Source organism: Scyliorhinus torazame, chromosome 28, assembly GCF_047496885.1.
Source record: "Scyliorhinus torazame isolate Kashiwa2021f chromosome 28, sScyTor2.1, whole genome shotgun sequence".
Lineage (NCBI taxonomy): Eukaryota > Metazoa > Chordata > Chondrichthyes > Carcharhiniformes > Scyliorhinidae > Scyliorhinus > Scyliorhinus torazame.
The window spans coordinates 5504520-5519145 of NC_092734.1; the positions used below are offsets into that span (position 1 = coordinate 5504520).

Sequence of the window (14626 nt, forward strand, 5' to 3'; positions counted from 1 at the left end):
CTGTTCCTACGCTGTAGATATTAATTCTGTCACGCCAGTCTCTGGCTTTGTACTTGGGCTGCAGGAGCAATGCATCAGCAGTGGTAAGGTAAACAATGCCACATAATATAAATGTATACCTACCCTTTTTAAAATTACCATTTTGTTTTGTTTCGAATCACATTTTGGGTAGCAATTTGCAGAGATCTTATCTGCCATAGCTTATTTATTGAAGAATACCATTATTATTTTACAATGTCAGTCTATTTACTCTAAAGGCACAATTTGCTTTCAAAAAAATCCATCTTAATGTCACGTAGGCAATAATACAAAGAAAATATGCCTTGCCCTGGGATAGATAGCTGTACTTCTGCCTGATGTAACCAGAGACTTCAGACTACATCCTGTGGGTAACCTGCTACTGGACATGTTGCTTTATCTATCTGAACTTATTCTCACAAGGCAAAAAAATTAGTTCTGGAATTATGTCACCTTGGCCATTCACATTGTGGACCACACTTCAAGATGCCATCTAGTGTTATACAGTGACACACAAATTAACAAGTCTACCACATAATGCCAGCACCATTCATCGTTGTGATGTTGGCATGAGAAGCATTTCCACCATCAATAATGGTACAATTCTTGCTGCAGGCTACACTCTGACTTTGTAGGTTTGATGTACTGTATTTACTCTGTCAGCTGTATCATAAAGGGTGAGTGCGCGCACATCACACACACACACCCCCCCCTCCCCTCCCCACACACACACGACGAGTTAATAAGGGGAATACTCTGAAGCACACAAATATATTACAAGCACAGAACATTAAAAGAATTCCATTCAAGAGGTCAGAATTCTGATAACACAGCTTCCCTGTGAGTTTTATGGCTGAGACCATTCCCAATGGCAAGCTGCATTTTCCTTGTTTCTTGGTCATTAGTGGTTTTAAACACTATTTTTCTGAAAGGCGGGAAGCGAGGGAGAAATTAGCTACTGTGCATTAGGGCCAAACGTAAATCCCTTATATTTTTTATTTTTTCCTTAACAATGTCAGGTGGATGTACCTATAAGAAATGGGTGTTTATCAAATAGCTGCAGTGATGTCAGTGTGTGGGTGGAGCTGGGCTGTCTGTCTGTCTTTTTACCTTCGTTTTGAGCTGAAAAGCTGCTTTGTGGCTCTGTTTTTGGTTTCGTTTTTCAGAGTTGGAGAGCTGTATTCAAAGCAAGCGGATGTGTAATGATCTCTCTCTCTCTACAAGCTAAAGAATGTCTTCAGCTCATTTGATGATTCCAAAGTAATACCTGTTTCTGTAGAGAATTTAAACCTGCAATCTTTGTAAAAAGGGTTTAACTTATGGATGTTGCTAGGAAAAGTATTAAGGGTTACTTATAGAGTATTGTATCTGTGGGGTTGTGTGTTTTGGTAGTTGAAAAGATGTTTACTGTGTGTTTATAAAATGTTAACTGGGTTCATATAATAAACATTGTTTTGTTTTAAAAATACCTTTTAAACATAACACCTGGAGAGTGGACCCTTGTGCTCCCTATGACCAAAATCTATTCAAAGTCGGGGTCAGATGAATTCCATTATATACTTTGGAGTTTTCTAAACCCTGGCCCATAACAACAATAACATCTTGGTTCATAAATGATTTGGTATTGCAGTGAAACAGAATCAAGTAACTGCTGTGTAAACCTCATTATGCACTTGCAATTTTCACAAAAGTAATGTCCCACACTATGTCCTGCTAGAAAGATTACAGCTCACACACACTGGCAAAAACTTTGATTGCAAATATAACGTATTTACTAACATAAAAACATATATTGGTGCGCACCAGTAATTGGGCCTTGATTTCTCACTTGGAATTTTTAAATGTTAGTGAAGCTTCAGTTGCAACAGAAAAACAGATCCAAAGTAACCCAAATGTGACGTGGTAAACACCAGATTGCATAGAAATCTAAATAAAGTAAGCTTGAAAAGTTGGTGTCATCATAAAAAGAAAGACTTATGCCAATGGTATAGGTAATAATACAGCAGGGAACCAAGCTGAATGTAGAGTGTACACAAGAGATCTGAAAGGATAATAAAAGGAGGCAGAGAGAGAACAGGAATGGAATAGCTGGAAAGGAACCAAAAAGCCTTTTTTAGATACAAATAGAAATTAGATAGTCAGAGGCTGGGACAATTAGGGACCAAAAAAGATGTTCTTGTCAAAGCGGAGGACATGGCTACATTTCATCTGTCTTTACAAGAGAAGAGAATGCTGCCAATGGGCCAGTAAAGGAGTAGGTAGGAGTGTTATCAGATCGTACAAAAATAGATAGACAATTAATTTTGTAGTAGGTGCAAGCACAACAACACCTGGCAAGGAAAGTAGACAAATGTTTGAAGATGGCAGGACAAATTGAGACAGCAGTTATGAAAACATCAGTAAAGAGACCAGCCCGTAACTTCACGGCACCTCAAAGATGTGCTGGGGACCTCTCTCCGAAATTCTCTGCTAAGCATCTGCACTGCAATTGCCCAGAAACACTAACTTTCCCTGAACAATTGTGCTGCCCTGGGGAGCATCCAACAAAACAATTTAAATTGCTAACTATTGATGGTTCTGCCAGTGTTGCTAAATGTTGCTCTGAAAACGTTTGAAGAAATACAACCATTTATAACTTCAGCGTAACTATTTTAAATTCCCAGTTCGATCCCTTCATGGGACACCCCACACTCCCAACGCAACAGAGGACTCCTCAAATTCAACCCCGTCACACCCCAGTATCCATCCCAAACCCCCACCCACATGGGATTCCCCCTCCCTCCAACCACCACCTCCCCTATCATGACCTGACCTGACCCCCCGATCCAATGTCCTGGACACACACACCCTTCCCCCCACCCTAATAATAAACTCGGTTTGTTTTCACTGGAACGACGGAGGTTGAGGGGCGACCTGATAGAGGTCTACAAAATTATGAGGGGCATAGGTAGGGTGGATAGTCAGAGGCTTTTTCCCAGGGTAGAGGGGTCAATTACTAGGGGGCATAGGTTTAAGGTGCGAGGGGCAAGGTTTAGAGGAGATGTACGAGACAGGTTTTTTTTTTAAAACAGAGGGTAGTTGGTGCCTGGAACCCGCTGCCGGAGGTGGTGTTGGAAGCAGGGACGAGAGTGACATTTAAGGGGCATCTTGACAAATACATGAATAGGATGGGAATAGAGGGATACAGACCCGGAAGTGCAGAAGATTTTAGTTTAGACGGGCAGCATGGTCGGCACGGGCTTGGAGGGCCGAAGGGCCTGTTCCTGTGCTGTACTTTTCTCTGTTCTTTGTTTTATACCCCCACCACTCCATAGCCCAGAACTCCCCTCATGACTTAATGTCCCGACCCCCGGATGCTGGGCACTGGTGATGCCTGGATCTTGTCCGACCTGAGAATGGTAGGTCAGGCGAGACAGGCACTGAGGTCAGTGGGTACAGAGTGGCAATCTGAATTTATGGAGGGAATGGGCAAGCTGGGCTTGTTTGCCTTCAAACACAAGAAGAGTTATAATAGAATAAATTAGGAGAAATTGTTTCCAATGGCAGCAGGATCAGTAACCAGAAGATGCAGATTTAAGGCAAGTAGTATAAGAATCAGAAGAGACATGAGAAAAAGAAAGTTGCTAAATCTGCCTCAACGGATGATGGAATCAGAATCAATCATTTTTAAATGGAATTAATTGGAACTTTGTTTAAAAGGAAAAAGAAAATCACAGAGCAATGGGGAAAGGGTGAGTGTACTTGGATAGCTTTCCAAAGAGCCAGCACTGGTAGGATGGGCCGAATGGTTCCCTTTATGCTGCATCATGCTGTGATTCAGTAAAACATTGCACAAAATACCTTCAGCAAAACAAAAGCCCCTTTGATGGTTAGTGGATGATGGCAGGTATGTTTTGAAAAAGTTAAAACTTTACAAAGTTCCCTGATTGTTCAGAAAGCTTATGACAGACACAAGAGCCATGCAGACTAGAGGTAGTGTTATCTATGCTAGAATAAATCACCCTAATGACAACTGTAGCAGCAGTATTAGATCAGCACTCCAATTTAGGGATGAGTAAATCCATATTTTTCTCATTGTGAACTTCAAGGTACCATAAAGATGGGCTTGCGCTGGGCTGCCATGAACCTTACTGACACGCTGTCAAAGATAACTCAAAAAGAATGGCAAATTGAGAGAGATGGTGGAAGATAAGCTATACTTCAGCAATGAGTCAACATTTTTCAGACGAGGAAGATTGGAGTGTGGGTGATGGTGGGGGCGGAGAACTGGCAAAGCAAGGAAGAGTGGGAAAGAATAGAAAACAGAGACACTGCCCTCGCAACACATCTGCCCAAGGAACTGATTACTCATGCATGCCCTCAACTCTATTTGGGCACCCTTGCTCCAACTAAAATCAATCCCTGTTCCCGACTGCTGCCACTGCTCTGGTACAGTTCCATCAGTGGCGAAGGTTTGGTTCATCTCCTCAGTCTCGAGAGTAAAGAATTCAATAAGTACATAGATAGAGAGCTTGTTACTGTACAGTGACGTTTAAAAATGTATTCTGAAAATAATTGGTTTCACCAAAAACAAAAGGTGAAAAGATGAAAGTTAAACACTAAAAGGGTTTTCCTTCACACCACAATACAGAGGCTGAGACATATCCCATTAGCCTTTTGAGATTGGGGTTTGCACCAGCTTCTTCGAGCCAGCACCAGGAATACCCTCCTGCAGCCATTGAGGACGTGGGATGTCCGTTTTAATACTTCTATCCAGAATTTTTCAAAGCCTGCAAACCAAATATTTTTTGATGCAAATCACATATTTAAGAAATTGTAAATAAAAGATGTGGCGGCAGCATGGGCACCCTCCAGCGCGAGTCCTTTTCCAGTGAATCGAACCAAAGGTTTCATTTTGCTTCAGTATCTGACACTGCAAGACCTAACTGTACATGACACAACAATGCAAATCAGTAGAAACAGTATTCCTAGATAGACACTGCCTCCCAATGGCAAAAGCAACTGGTAATTTGAATTAGAAATGCTATTCATGATGATCCTAACTTTAGCAATATTGTCAGACATAATGCCCTACATTTTTTTAACCCAACCCACCCTCACCTCCATCACCCCATTACAATCATTAGATAGAGGTCTCAGCTCTTAACTGTTCCACAAGTTGTGAATCAAAGAATATAATCAGAAGTTTAAACTGCCAAGCTGTTTAATCCTGTTGTTTCCAAATCCTCCCACGGGTCTCTTAACACGTGACACAGGCACTGTACATGACATTATTATGCTTTCATAAAGGTCAATCACCTCACTCGATGCTGTGCATTTCAATCAAATCTCGGAAGCATTAACAAGCTGGAATGAAGAACAAAAGGTTGCAACGGATTTCAAGCTGGAATAAATGCTGCAGAATGAAATTGAGAGTCAAGAAGAAGTCAATCTTTTGGTCCATCACTGATTAAATATTGTGCACCCGTGTTTCACTTGCCGCAGATTAGCCAGCTGTGAAATATTTGTCACAAGAGGGTGAAAACTGAATCCTACATAATAGTATAGAGGTGAACGCCTTTGAATGAATGGATTCCATAAAGTGCTCTAATGGAAGTATGTAGCCACCTGAGTTGGCCACTTCCCGACTTAAAATGGAGAACCGCAAAGGCTGAAGGGAAATTAAGCCAACACAGGCAAAGACTAGCAAATACAGAAATCATTTGTATTGAGACCTGTAAGGAACCAGACAGCACTGAAACCAGCAGCCATCTGCATAGTAATGTAGCAGCCATCTACATAGTAATGTGCGATTCCCAGGCACAATGGCAACAGTTAAGGTAAACAAACCCAAGCCAGACCCCTCGGCGCCAGCAGGAGCCAAGACAAAGGAAGGCCAGCAGACACTCAGGGACCGCCCAGAGATCAGGGAGCCGCTCCAGCATTGGAGAAATCGACCCAAGTGATCGGAAAGTAGTCCAATCACTTGGAACCAGGTACGGGGTTCGCCCCGAAGGGCGGGAAGCCCCTGGGGACTATAAAGTAAAGCCCCCAAGTTCAAATCGTCCTTCTTTGGCAGGGTCACTCAGCAACTTGAACCAACCCTTGACAGTGACCTGCCATGCTGCCTCCAACCAAGTAAGTCTCAAGTCAACGCTCGCTACGAGATAGGCACTCCTAGCTACCAGTCCATACCAGCTTTTGAATCCTGCAGACTCAGGGCCTGAACGAAAGGCCATTTGTTCCCCTGACCTGGTGGGCCAGTCCGAAGCTAAGTATAGGCCTTTTAGTGATAGGAGTAGCCTAGAAAGGAGAGTTTATGCATGAGTAGCGATTTACTGTGTATAATAAATGTGTACTGATTTGAATCTTACTAATTGGTGTGTTGAGTTATTGATCATTACTTGAACTTGAACCTCGTGGCGGTATCATAAAGATACCGGGCGACTCTAGAGCACAGGTTAAGCAAACAGAGCAAATTATGAATTAAGAGCCAACCAAAAGTTAGCAACAAGTAGCAGCACATAAATCTCTTTGGAGTATACATTATGGCCTTTAGAGTTCAGGTAACATACAGTCGCTGTTTAGATCAAAACATATTTTTTTAATCACCCAATTAAAAAGGGGTATAAGGCTATAAATATGCTTAATACCAGCTAATAATACTGTGCATGATGTTAGAATATTCCTACTCTAAAACAATATACCCTCCAAACTGACCACGGAGACATTAATCCTCCCACCCACCGTCACCCACTTCAACAAATCTGAAGTTTTATCTTTCATCACCCTGATATTCCAAGTATTGATTACTTCTTCCCAACATCTTAAATTCACTAGAATAATCCTATGTCTGGAAAATAGTCTTTTATCTGTATTAATCTATGGAACCCTTATTTGAATGTCTTCGCCCATCTTGAATTGTATTTTGTTTCCGTTCTGATGACAACAAACATACAAAAAGAAAAAGCTGAACTGGGAATACTTGGCAGCAGTCAGCATCCATGAAGAAACAATAATTAAGGCCTGAAGCCCTTCCTCAAAGAATTTAAAATGGATCATAACAGTGGAGTAACAAATGAGTGGCACGGTAGTACAGTGGTTAGCACTGTTGCTTCACAGCGTTAGGGACCCGGGTGCGATTCCCAGCTTGGGTCACTGTCTGTGCGGAGTCTGCACGTTCTCCCCGTGTCTGCGTGGGTTTCCTCCGGGTGCTCCGGTTTCCTCCCAAAAGACGTCCCATCCCGAAAGATGTGCTTGTTAGGTGAATTGGACATTCTGAATTCTCCCTCAGTGTACCCAAACAGGTGACGGTGTGGGGCGACTACTTGTGACACTAATAAAGACTATTATTTTAAAAATGGGAAATGGAGAAGAAAAAAAAGAAAGAAAAAAAAAAAAACTTGCATTCCTATCACACTTTACATGGCCACAATGCATGAGGGTCCATGAATATCGATGATGACAGTTGTTAGGCCAAAATAAATGCTACCTATTAGTTCAAATGGGAAAATTGTAAAGTGCAAATGGCATTGACTGGTGAAAATCAGGAAACTGAAAAAGAACAAGGGCTTTAAAGCTAGTGGACCGATTGGGGAATTCTCAAGAAGTGCATACTGGAAAGAAAGGAGATTGCTCTTGCAAAATATAATTTTGGCCTTTCAATTTCAAAATAGCAGAAAATATTACATTACTGGCGAACTTATCCAAATACGTAACTAACTCCAACACATACTTTGCTGCTCGTGTGTTGTCCTGCTCTATTGGCAATCGATTCAAGATTCTGACTCCCAATGATTTCTCAACATTTTAGATGCTTTAGGTTGTTAAAAGTTCTGGCCCATATTTAATATTTTGCCAATCTCAATACAATGGCATTTGAAGGTTGAGACAACTGTCACTGAGAAATAGTTTATTAAGAATAAAATTAATAGGACAGCTCGGTGGCGCAGTGGGTTAGCCCTGCTGTTTCACAGCACCAATGTCCCAGGGTCGATCCCGGCTCTGGATCACTGTCCGTGTGAGTTTGCACATTCTCCCAGTGTTTGCGTGGGTTTCACCCCACAACCCAAAGATGTGCAGGGTAGGTGGATTGGCCACGTTAATCCCCCTTAATTATTGCCCCTTAATTGGAAAAAATGAATTGGGCACTCGTGTTAAAAAAATGAATAATCATTAATTCCAACTTCATCCCACCTATGAAAAGGATAAAATACTTGTTTATTTTCTGGATCAAAGAGGGATAAGGTCCCTCTATTTATAGGAAATACCGGGAATTAATGGAGAGAGAAAATAGTTCTGAAGTATTTATTTGTAGCTACTATCGCTTGCATCCAGCTATATACAGAAATTATAACTGCTTTGACGCCTTTCTGCATCAAGTGTTTGAATAAATAACACAAATCCTACATTGCATTTATAAATGGGAAGCGATATTGGAGATATTACTCTTTACCCGTTCACAATCTTTTTTATTTAGAGAAAACAAGGAAATTATTTCTTGCATCATAAACCTGGCTGCTATCACAAGCCATGTAGACAGAAATCCACCGGCCACAATCATCACAATGCTGCCCAATAACCAACAGGAAAGACAGACATTATTCCGAGAAGGATGTTGAAAATATAACATTTTTCCCTCAGGTGGGGTGTATGTGATTGCAAATGTAAAGCTTTCCTTACCCAACTTGCAAGGGGTATCCTCAGGCAGATCAACATCCAACATGAGGTCATCTTCATCCAGATCACCCGACTCCAGGTTATTCAGAATATCCTGAAGGAAAATCAGCAAAGAAACAATCTCAGATCTGCACACAAAGGGAAGTCAGATTTCCCTTTGATAAAACATAAAAAGGAAGGTAGAAACTGGGTTCTCTCTTCTAAACAATTCAGCTGCCTTCTCCATTTTTCAAAGTTGTATGTTAGCAAAATGTTCCACAATTTTAGTTTAAATAATGGTTTGCATGTTAAAAATTCGCATTTATTTATCAATTTTTAATCAAATTTTACTTTAATATGATTTCCAGCACATTTCTTTGTTTCATGGTTTGGGCCATGATGTGATGATGATGAATTAATGTCCTGAATGAAGAGATTAATAAAGGTTAGGGAAGTGGCAGAAAAGAACAACAGCAAGGTACAAGCAACAGACTGTACCTCAGCATTGATTAAAACGACAGACACAATGCAAAACACTAGGATAAAATATTAATTTTAAAACAAGATAAACTTTAGTGGTTAATGTAAACTGGGTCTGAGGATTTCTGGCCAGTAAGTAGCAATGAAGACATCAAAGGGGTTCAGGCAGTGAATTGTTGCCAATAAAGGCCCAATCGCTTATTTTGTCTAATTTCCCCATCGGCACTGGTAGTCGAACTCTTCAAATGTTTCACTTTGTTTCCCCCCTGCATACAGATGTGCAGAGACATATTCAGAACTATCTACCGGAGATTTTATTAGAATAACAAAGCAAAGAACAACCATATAAGCCCTCACCCTTGTTGCCTTCCTCAATTTGCCTCTCCGCTCTCACAGGGACATCAAGCACACATATATTGACTTATATTTGACTAAAATATGCCTTCAAGGGTTATGAAAAGCAACCTGGACAGACAGAAAACAGGCAAGAGATAACGGAGCTTAATTTTAAATGAAAGCTTTTCTCTGCTTAAAGGAAGGTATTTGTTCCGACACAAGGAGGAAGTGAATTCAGCGTGCAGCATTGGAGAGACCAGTGCAATGTGATATGAAAATAAAACTCTGGCTGCATTTGAAAGAGGATCCAGTGTGCCAGTCAGTGAATAGGACAAATAGTATTGATCAGCTTGAAAATGAACCACAGCAACTGCACAAATTAACTCCCATGGAACACTGCCTGCTCCTGTAATGTGCTTTTGGAGGCAAACATTTTGTTGCAGAAAATCTCCCAAGCTAGGAAATCACAGGTTTTTAACTACTGACGAATCAAAGACAGGAAAATGAATGCAGAATACAGTTCTCAACTATTTTACACATTCTGTTTCTAGTAAGCAATTGGCAGTGAGGGAGAAAAATAGCAAATGCTGAAAGCCCAAAATAAAAACAGATAATATATAGGTGTGTTCTCTGCACCAGAAAAAAAAAACATTTGGCTTTAATGTGATGGGATAGGTTATTTAATGTTCTGTGCAATGTTTTAAGCAAGGCTCTCATATGGAAATTTGGATGTGAACAATCTTACAGGATAATAAATCACAATTTCAAGCAATGACCAACCATTAGCACTGCTACAGCTTTTTTTTTTTTTTTTTTTTAAATCATTCCCGGGATGCGGGCACGGATGGCAAGGTCACCATTTATTGCCCATCCATAACTATCCTTCAGACGATGCTGGTGGGTCGTCTCCTTGAATACAACGTTGTCGCCTGCTCAATCATTTCAGTGGACGGCTAAGATTGAACTACATTGCTGCCCAGTCACATATGGACCAGATTGGGCAAGGACAGCAGATTATCTTTGCTGAAGAACATGAACTAGAATTTAAGTTCCCTAGATGTCATGACAATATTGAATTTGAGTCTCCTGGCCTGGTTTCCTGGAATACTAGTTTTGTAACATAACAGTTAGGCTACTACACCCCTTGAATGGTGCCACATGCTAGAAAGAGTCAACTGGTTGTTGAGGCACATGGTTGTTGATTCAACACCAGACTAGGACATGCGCAGCTAACAACTCGCATTAATAGTCTTCAATGTCATAAAATATCACAAGATGCTTCAGGGAAATATAAACAGACAAACATTGCACTGAGACAAAGAGACAAGGGAGGGCGTGGTGGGTACAAATATATGCACAAGGACAGGTAGCATTGAGGAAGCAGGGGGGCTGCAAAAGGGCTTGGACAGACTAGGAGAGTGGGCAAAGAAGTGGCAGATGGAATACAATCTGGAAATGTGAGAGGTTATGCACTTTGGAAGGAGGTTATGTTTGGTAATACGACAAGTTTAGCATAATTCTAGCAGGATAGGTTATAGCAAATATAAGAACCCTTGTAAAAATACTGACAACTGTTACAACAGGTGTGTGAACTCGGTACAGATCGTGAGACCCAAACTAACATCATTAAAGCCAATAATACTCTGACCCAATTTTCAGGTGCACCGAGTCGTGAAGAAATTAAAATGTTAAAATTACAAGTCAAATATCTTCTCTTTACACACAAATGAATAAAACAGAGTAAAATCTATTATTCTTCAGGACAACCGAACTCCAAAGATTACTGACACAACTCAGCACTATCATAGTTATAAGTATGGAAAATTACTGTCATTTTTTTTACATTTTCTACTTAACTATTGTAAACTGCGTGCTTTATCAAGGTGCTGGATGTTAAATTGGAGCACTCAGAATTAGGATCAGTTTAAAAAAATACAAAACATATTCCCTTCTGCACGAATACAAATTTGGGGAAATAGTGGAGTGATAGGTTTCAAGATGACAGATTGGATGATGAAATGGGCAGAGTCAAGGCAGATGGATTTCAAATGGGAGAAGTTTGAAGTGATACACTGTGGGAGGACTAACATGGAATTATAGTATGTGGAAATGGCAAGATTTTGAAACGGGTTGTTGGGGTCCCATATCCAAATCCTTAAACGGTGGCAAGGCAAGTTGAGAAAACATTCGCACATTGTCAGACTGTGACTAATAGGGTACTGGAAAATCAGTACTTGGGCCCCAGCTGATCACAATATACATCAATGATTTGGATGTAAGGACAAAGTGTGGGTGGCACGGTAGCACAGTGGTTAGCACTGTTGCTTCACAGCTCCAGGGCTCCAGGTATGATTCCCAGCTTGGGTCACTGTCGGAGTCTGCACGTTCTCCCTGTGTCTGCATGGGTTTCCTCCGGGTGCTCCGGTTTCCTCCCACAAGTCCTGAAAGACGTGCTGTTAGGTGAATTGGACATTCTGAATTCTTCCTCAGTGTGCCCGAACAGGCGCCGGAATGTGGCGACTAGGGGCTTTTCACAGTAACTTAATTGCAGTGTTAATGTAAGCCTATTTGTGGCAATAAAGGTTATTATTATGTAGTATTTCCAAGTTCACGGATGGCACAAAGCTCGGTGTGTTGTGAGGAAGATGGAGAGCAGATTCAAGGGGACTTGGAGAGATTTAGTGAGTGGGCAAGAACATGGCAGATGGAATAGAGTTGGAAAAATGCGAGGTATCCACCTTGGTGGAAGGAACAGATATGCAGAGTATTTCTTAAATGGTAAGAGATTACAAAGTGTAGATGTACACAGGGACCTAGATACCCTCGTTGATAAGTCACTGAAAGCTAACATGCAGGTGCATCAAGCAATTAGGAAGGCTAATGGTATGTTAGCTCTTTTCGCAAGATTTGAGTACAGAGCTCTGTGAATCTTTGAATTCATTACCCGAGAGGACTGCAGAAGGTCAGTCATTGAGTATGTTCAAAGCAGAGATTCACACATTTCTAAGTATCAGTGACATAAAGGAATATGGAGATAGTGTTGGAAAAAGGCAATGCAGTGGATGATCAGCCATGATCCTATTGAACGTCATAGCTGATTCAATTGGCTGAATAGCCTACTCCTGCTCCACGTTGGTCATCTTTTTTAATAGGGGAATAGAATATGAAAGTCAAGAGGTCAGACTGCAGCTTTATAAAAGCACTGGTTACTCCTCAGTTAGATTGTGGATAATTCTGGGCATCGTACTTCAGGAAAGATGGAAGCAGTTTTAGAAAGGGTACAGATGAGCTATTCTAGAATATTTCCTGGGATGAAGGATTTCAGTTATGAGGAGAGGTTGGAAAAATTAGAACTCTTTTCCTTGGAACAGGAACATTTATGAGGTGGCCCAGTAAGGTGTCCACTACAAGATGATAACAATCTTGGAGCAGATGATGGAAGGTGATTCCTTCTGATAAGTAGTGAAATAATTAGAGCAAGCAATTCAAACAACAGCTGACAAAAGATCTAATGGACTGAAGGGAATTTTATTCCTCAAGAGTTTTTGGGCTTTGGAACACTCGACCTGAAAAGCTGAATCCATAAATTATTTTTCAGAGATTTGAACATGTACTGGAGGATAAGGAATTTACAAAAGGCAGGGATGCAGAGTGAAGCATGATGGGCTCTTTCAAAACAGACACGACGACTGAATCTGCACCTTCTATCTTATGATGCTACAATTGAGTTACTGACAATTACCTGTATTTTATTTTTTAAATCTGCTGTCTGAACAACTTTACTTCCTGTTGCTGTATTTTCATCAAAGCTTTGGGTCAATTATTGATATAATTTATGAAGACCACATTTATAATGATAACCATCTCGGTAAAATTGCCAGGTTGCAATCTACCCTCCCATCAACAGCAGTACTGCAGCATCTTTACAAAAGAGAGCGTTAAATTACAGCCAGGCAAGTTAACATAAGCAGCTTCCATTAAAACGTCGACATTGAAATAACTAATGAAAAATGTTGACAAATGCACGCAGGCGGCATATTTTGAAATATATAGATAAGCTTTCATTTTCAGTGTACCATAACAGTACATTACCCCTCCCCCAATCCATTTGAGACATTGTAGTGATGTGTTTCTCTTCCTCCTTTCCTCAATCCATTTCTCTGTGTGCCTGTAAATTGCACTGACACCACTTTTAGTATCACATCATAAATGAATACAACCTGCCATTAGCTTCAGAAACTCTGATGGCTGCAGAAAATAAAAGCAAGCAGTCAATTCTTTTCAGCTACAGCGCAGCCGCACTGTGAGTTAAGTGCAAGCAAACAGTACATGTAGACGATTCACTCTTCATGCTGAAGCTGTGCCAAGAGAAAATGGCTGCATGAGACTTGCCCTCATTCCCATCTGGCACACACTCTATTTTAGTAACAACCACAATTCACTGCAAAAGATATCTTCAATGTTTTCTTTTTTTAAATGTCATGAATCAACTAGGCAAGATTAAAGGTTTTGTGCACATCATCTTTTGCTTTATTCTGCTATACTGCCCGAGTATTGTGATACCCCAGTCAGGGGTTAATCTCATTATTAGAGACTGCAGATCACATTCCTGAAGGACAATGAGCTGACTGGAAACAAACTGCAAGAGATGGTATTTCTTGGAGAACTGTACTGTAACAACACTACAACAGAACCTATTACATTTGAAGCCAGAGATGGCCCCATCAGGAGGTGGACCCATCGTGTCCGATGGTGTACAATAGGACAAGAGACAAGAGGCACTAACTGCAAGCCATTCAGCAGGATAGGCCCAGAAAATAAATTGATTACCAGACACCAAGTTAGACCTCAACAAAAGATACTGAACAAGACGCGTAATGTTTTTAAGTTTTAAAACTGCGCAGAAAAGATAGATTCATTCCAGGAGTGAGAAGATAAAAACTTGGTCTTTGTTATTTTACAAACAAAACCAAAAGGGCAGCATGGTAGCATAGTGGTTAGCACAATTGCTTCACAACTCCAGGGTCCCAGGTTCGATTCCCGGCTTGGGTCAATGTCTGTGCGGAGTCTGCACGTTCTCCCAGTGTCTGCGTGGCTTTCCTCCCACAGTCCAAAGATGTGCAGGTTGAGTGGATTGGCCCTGCTAAATTGCCCT

At 40.9% G+C, this 14626-nt stretch overlaps 1 protein-coding gene across 6 annotated transcripts in view; it reads right to left on the bottom strand.

Moving 5' to 3' along the window:
* The window catches only part of ccser2a (coiled-coil serine-rich protein 2a), an 883756-nt gene that overhangs the window by 662149 nt on the left and 206981 nt on the right, over positions 1-14626 (bottom strand). For all 6 annotated transcript variants that reach the window (XM_072491377.1, XM_072491378.1, XM_072491379.1 and 3 more), the window contains exon 5: positions 8680-8770. In XM_072491377.1, coding sequence (XP_072347478.1) covers positions 8680-8770 — 91 coding nt within the window. The remainder of the gene's footprint in view (positions 1-8679; positions 8771-14626) is intronic.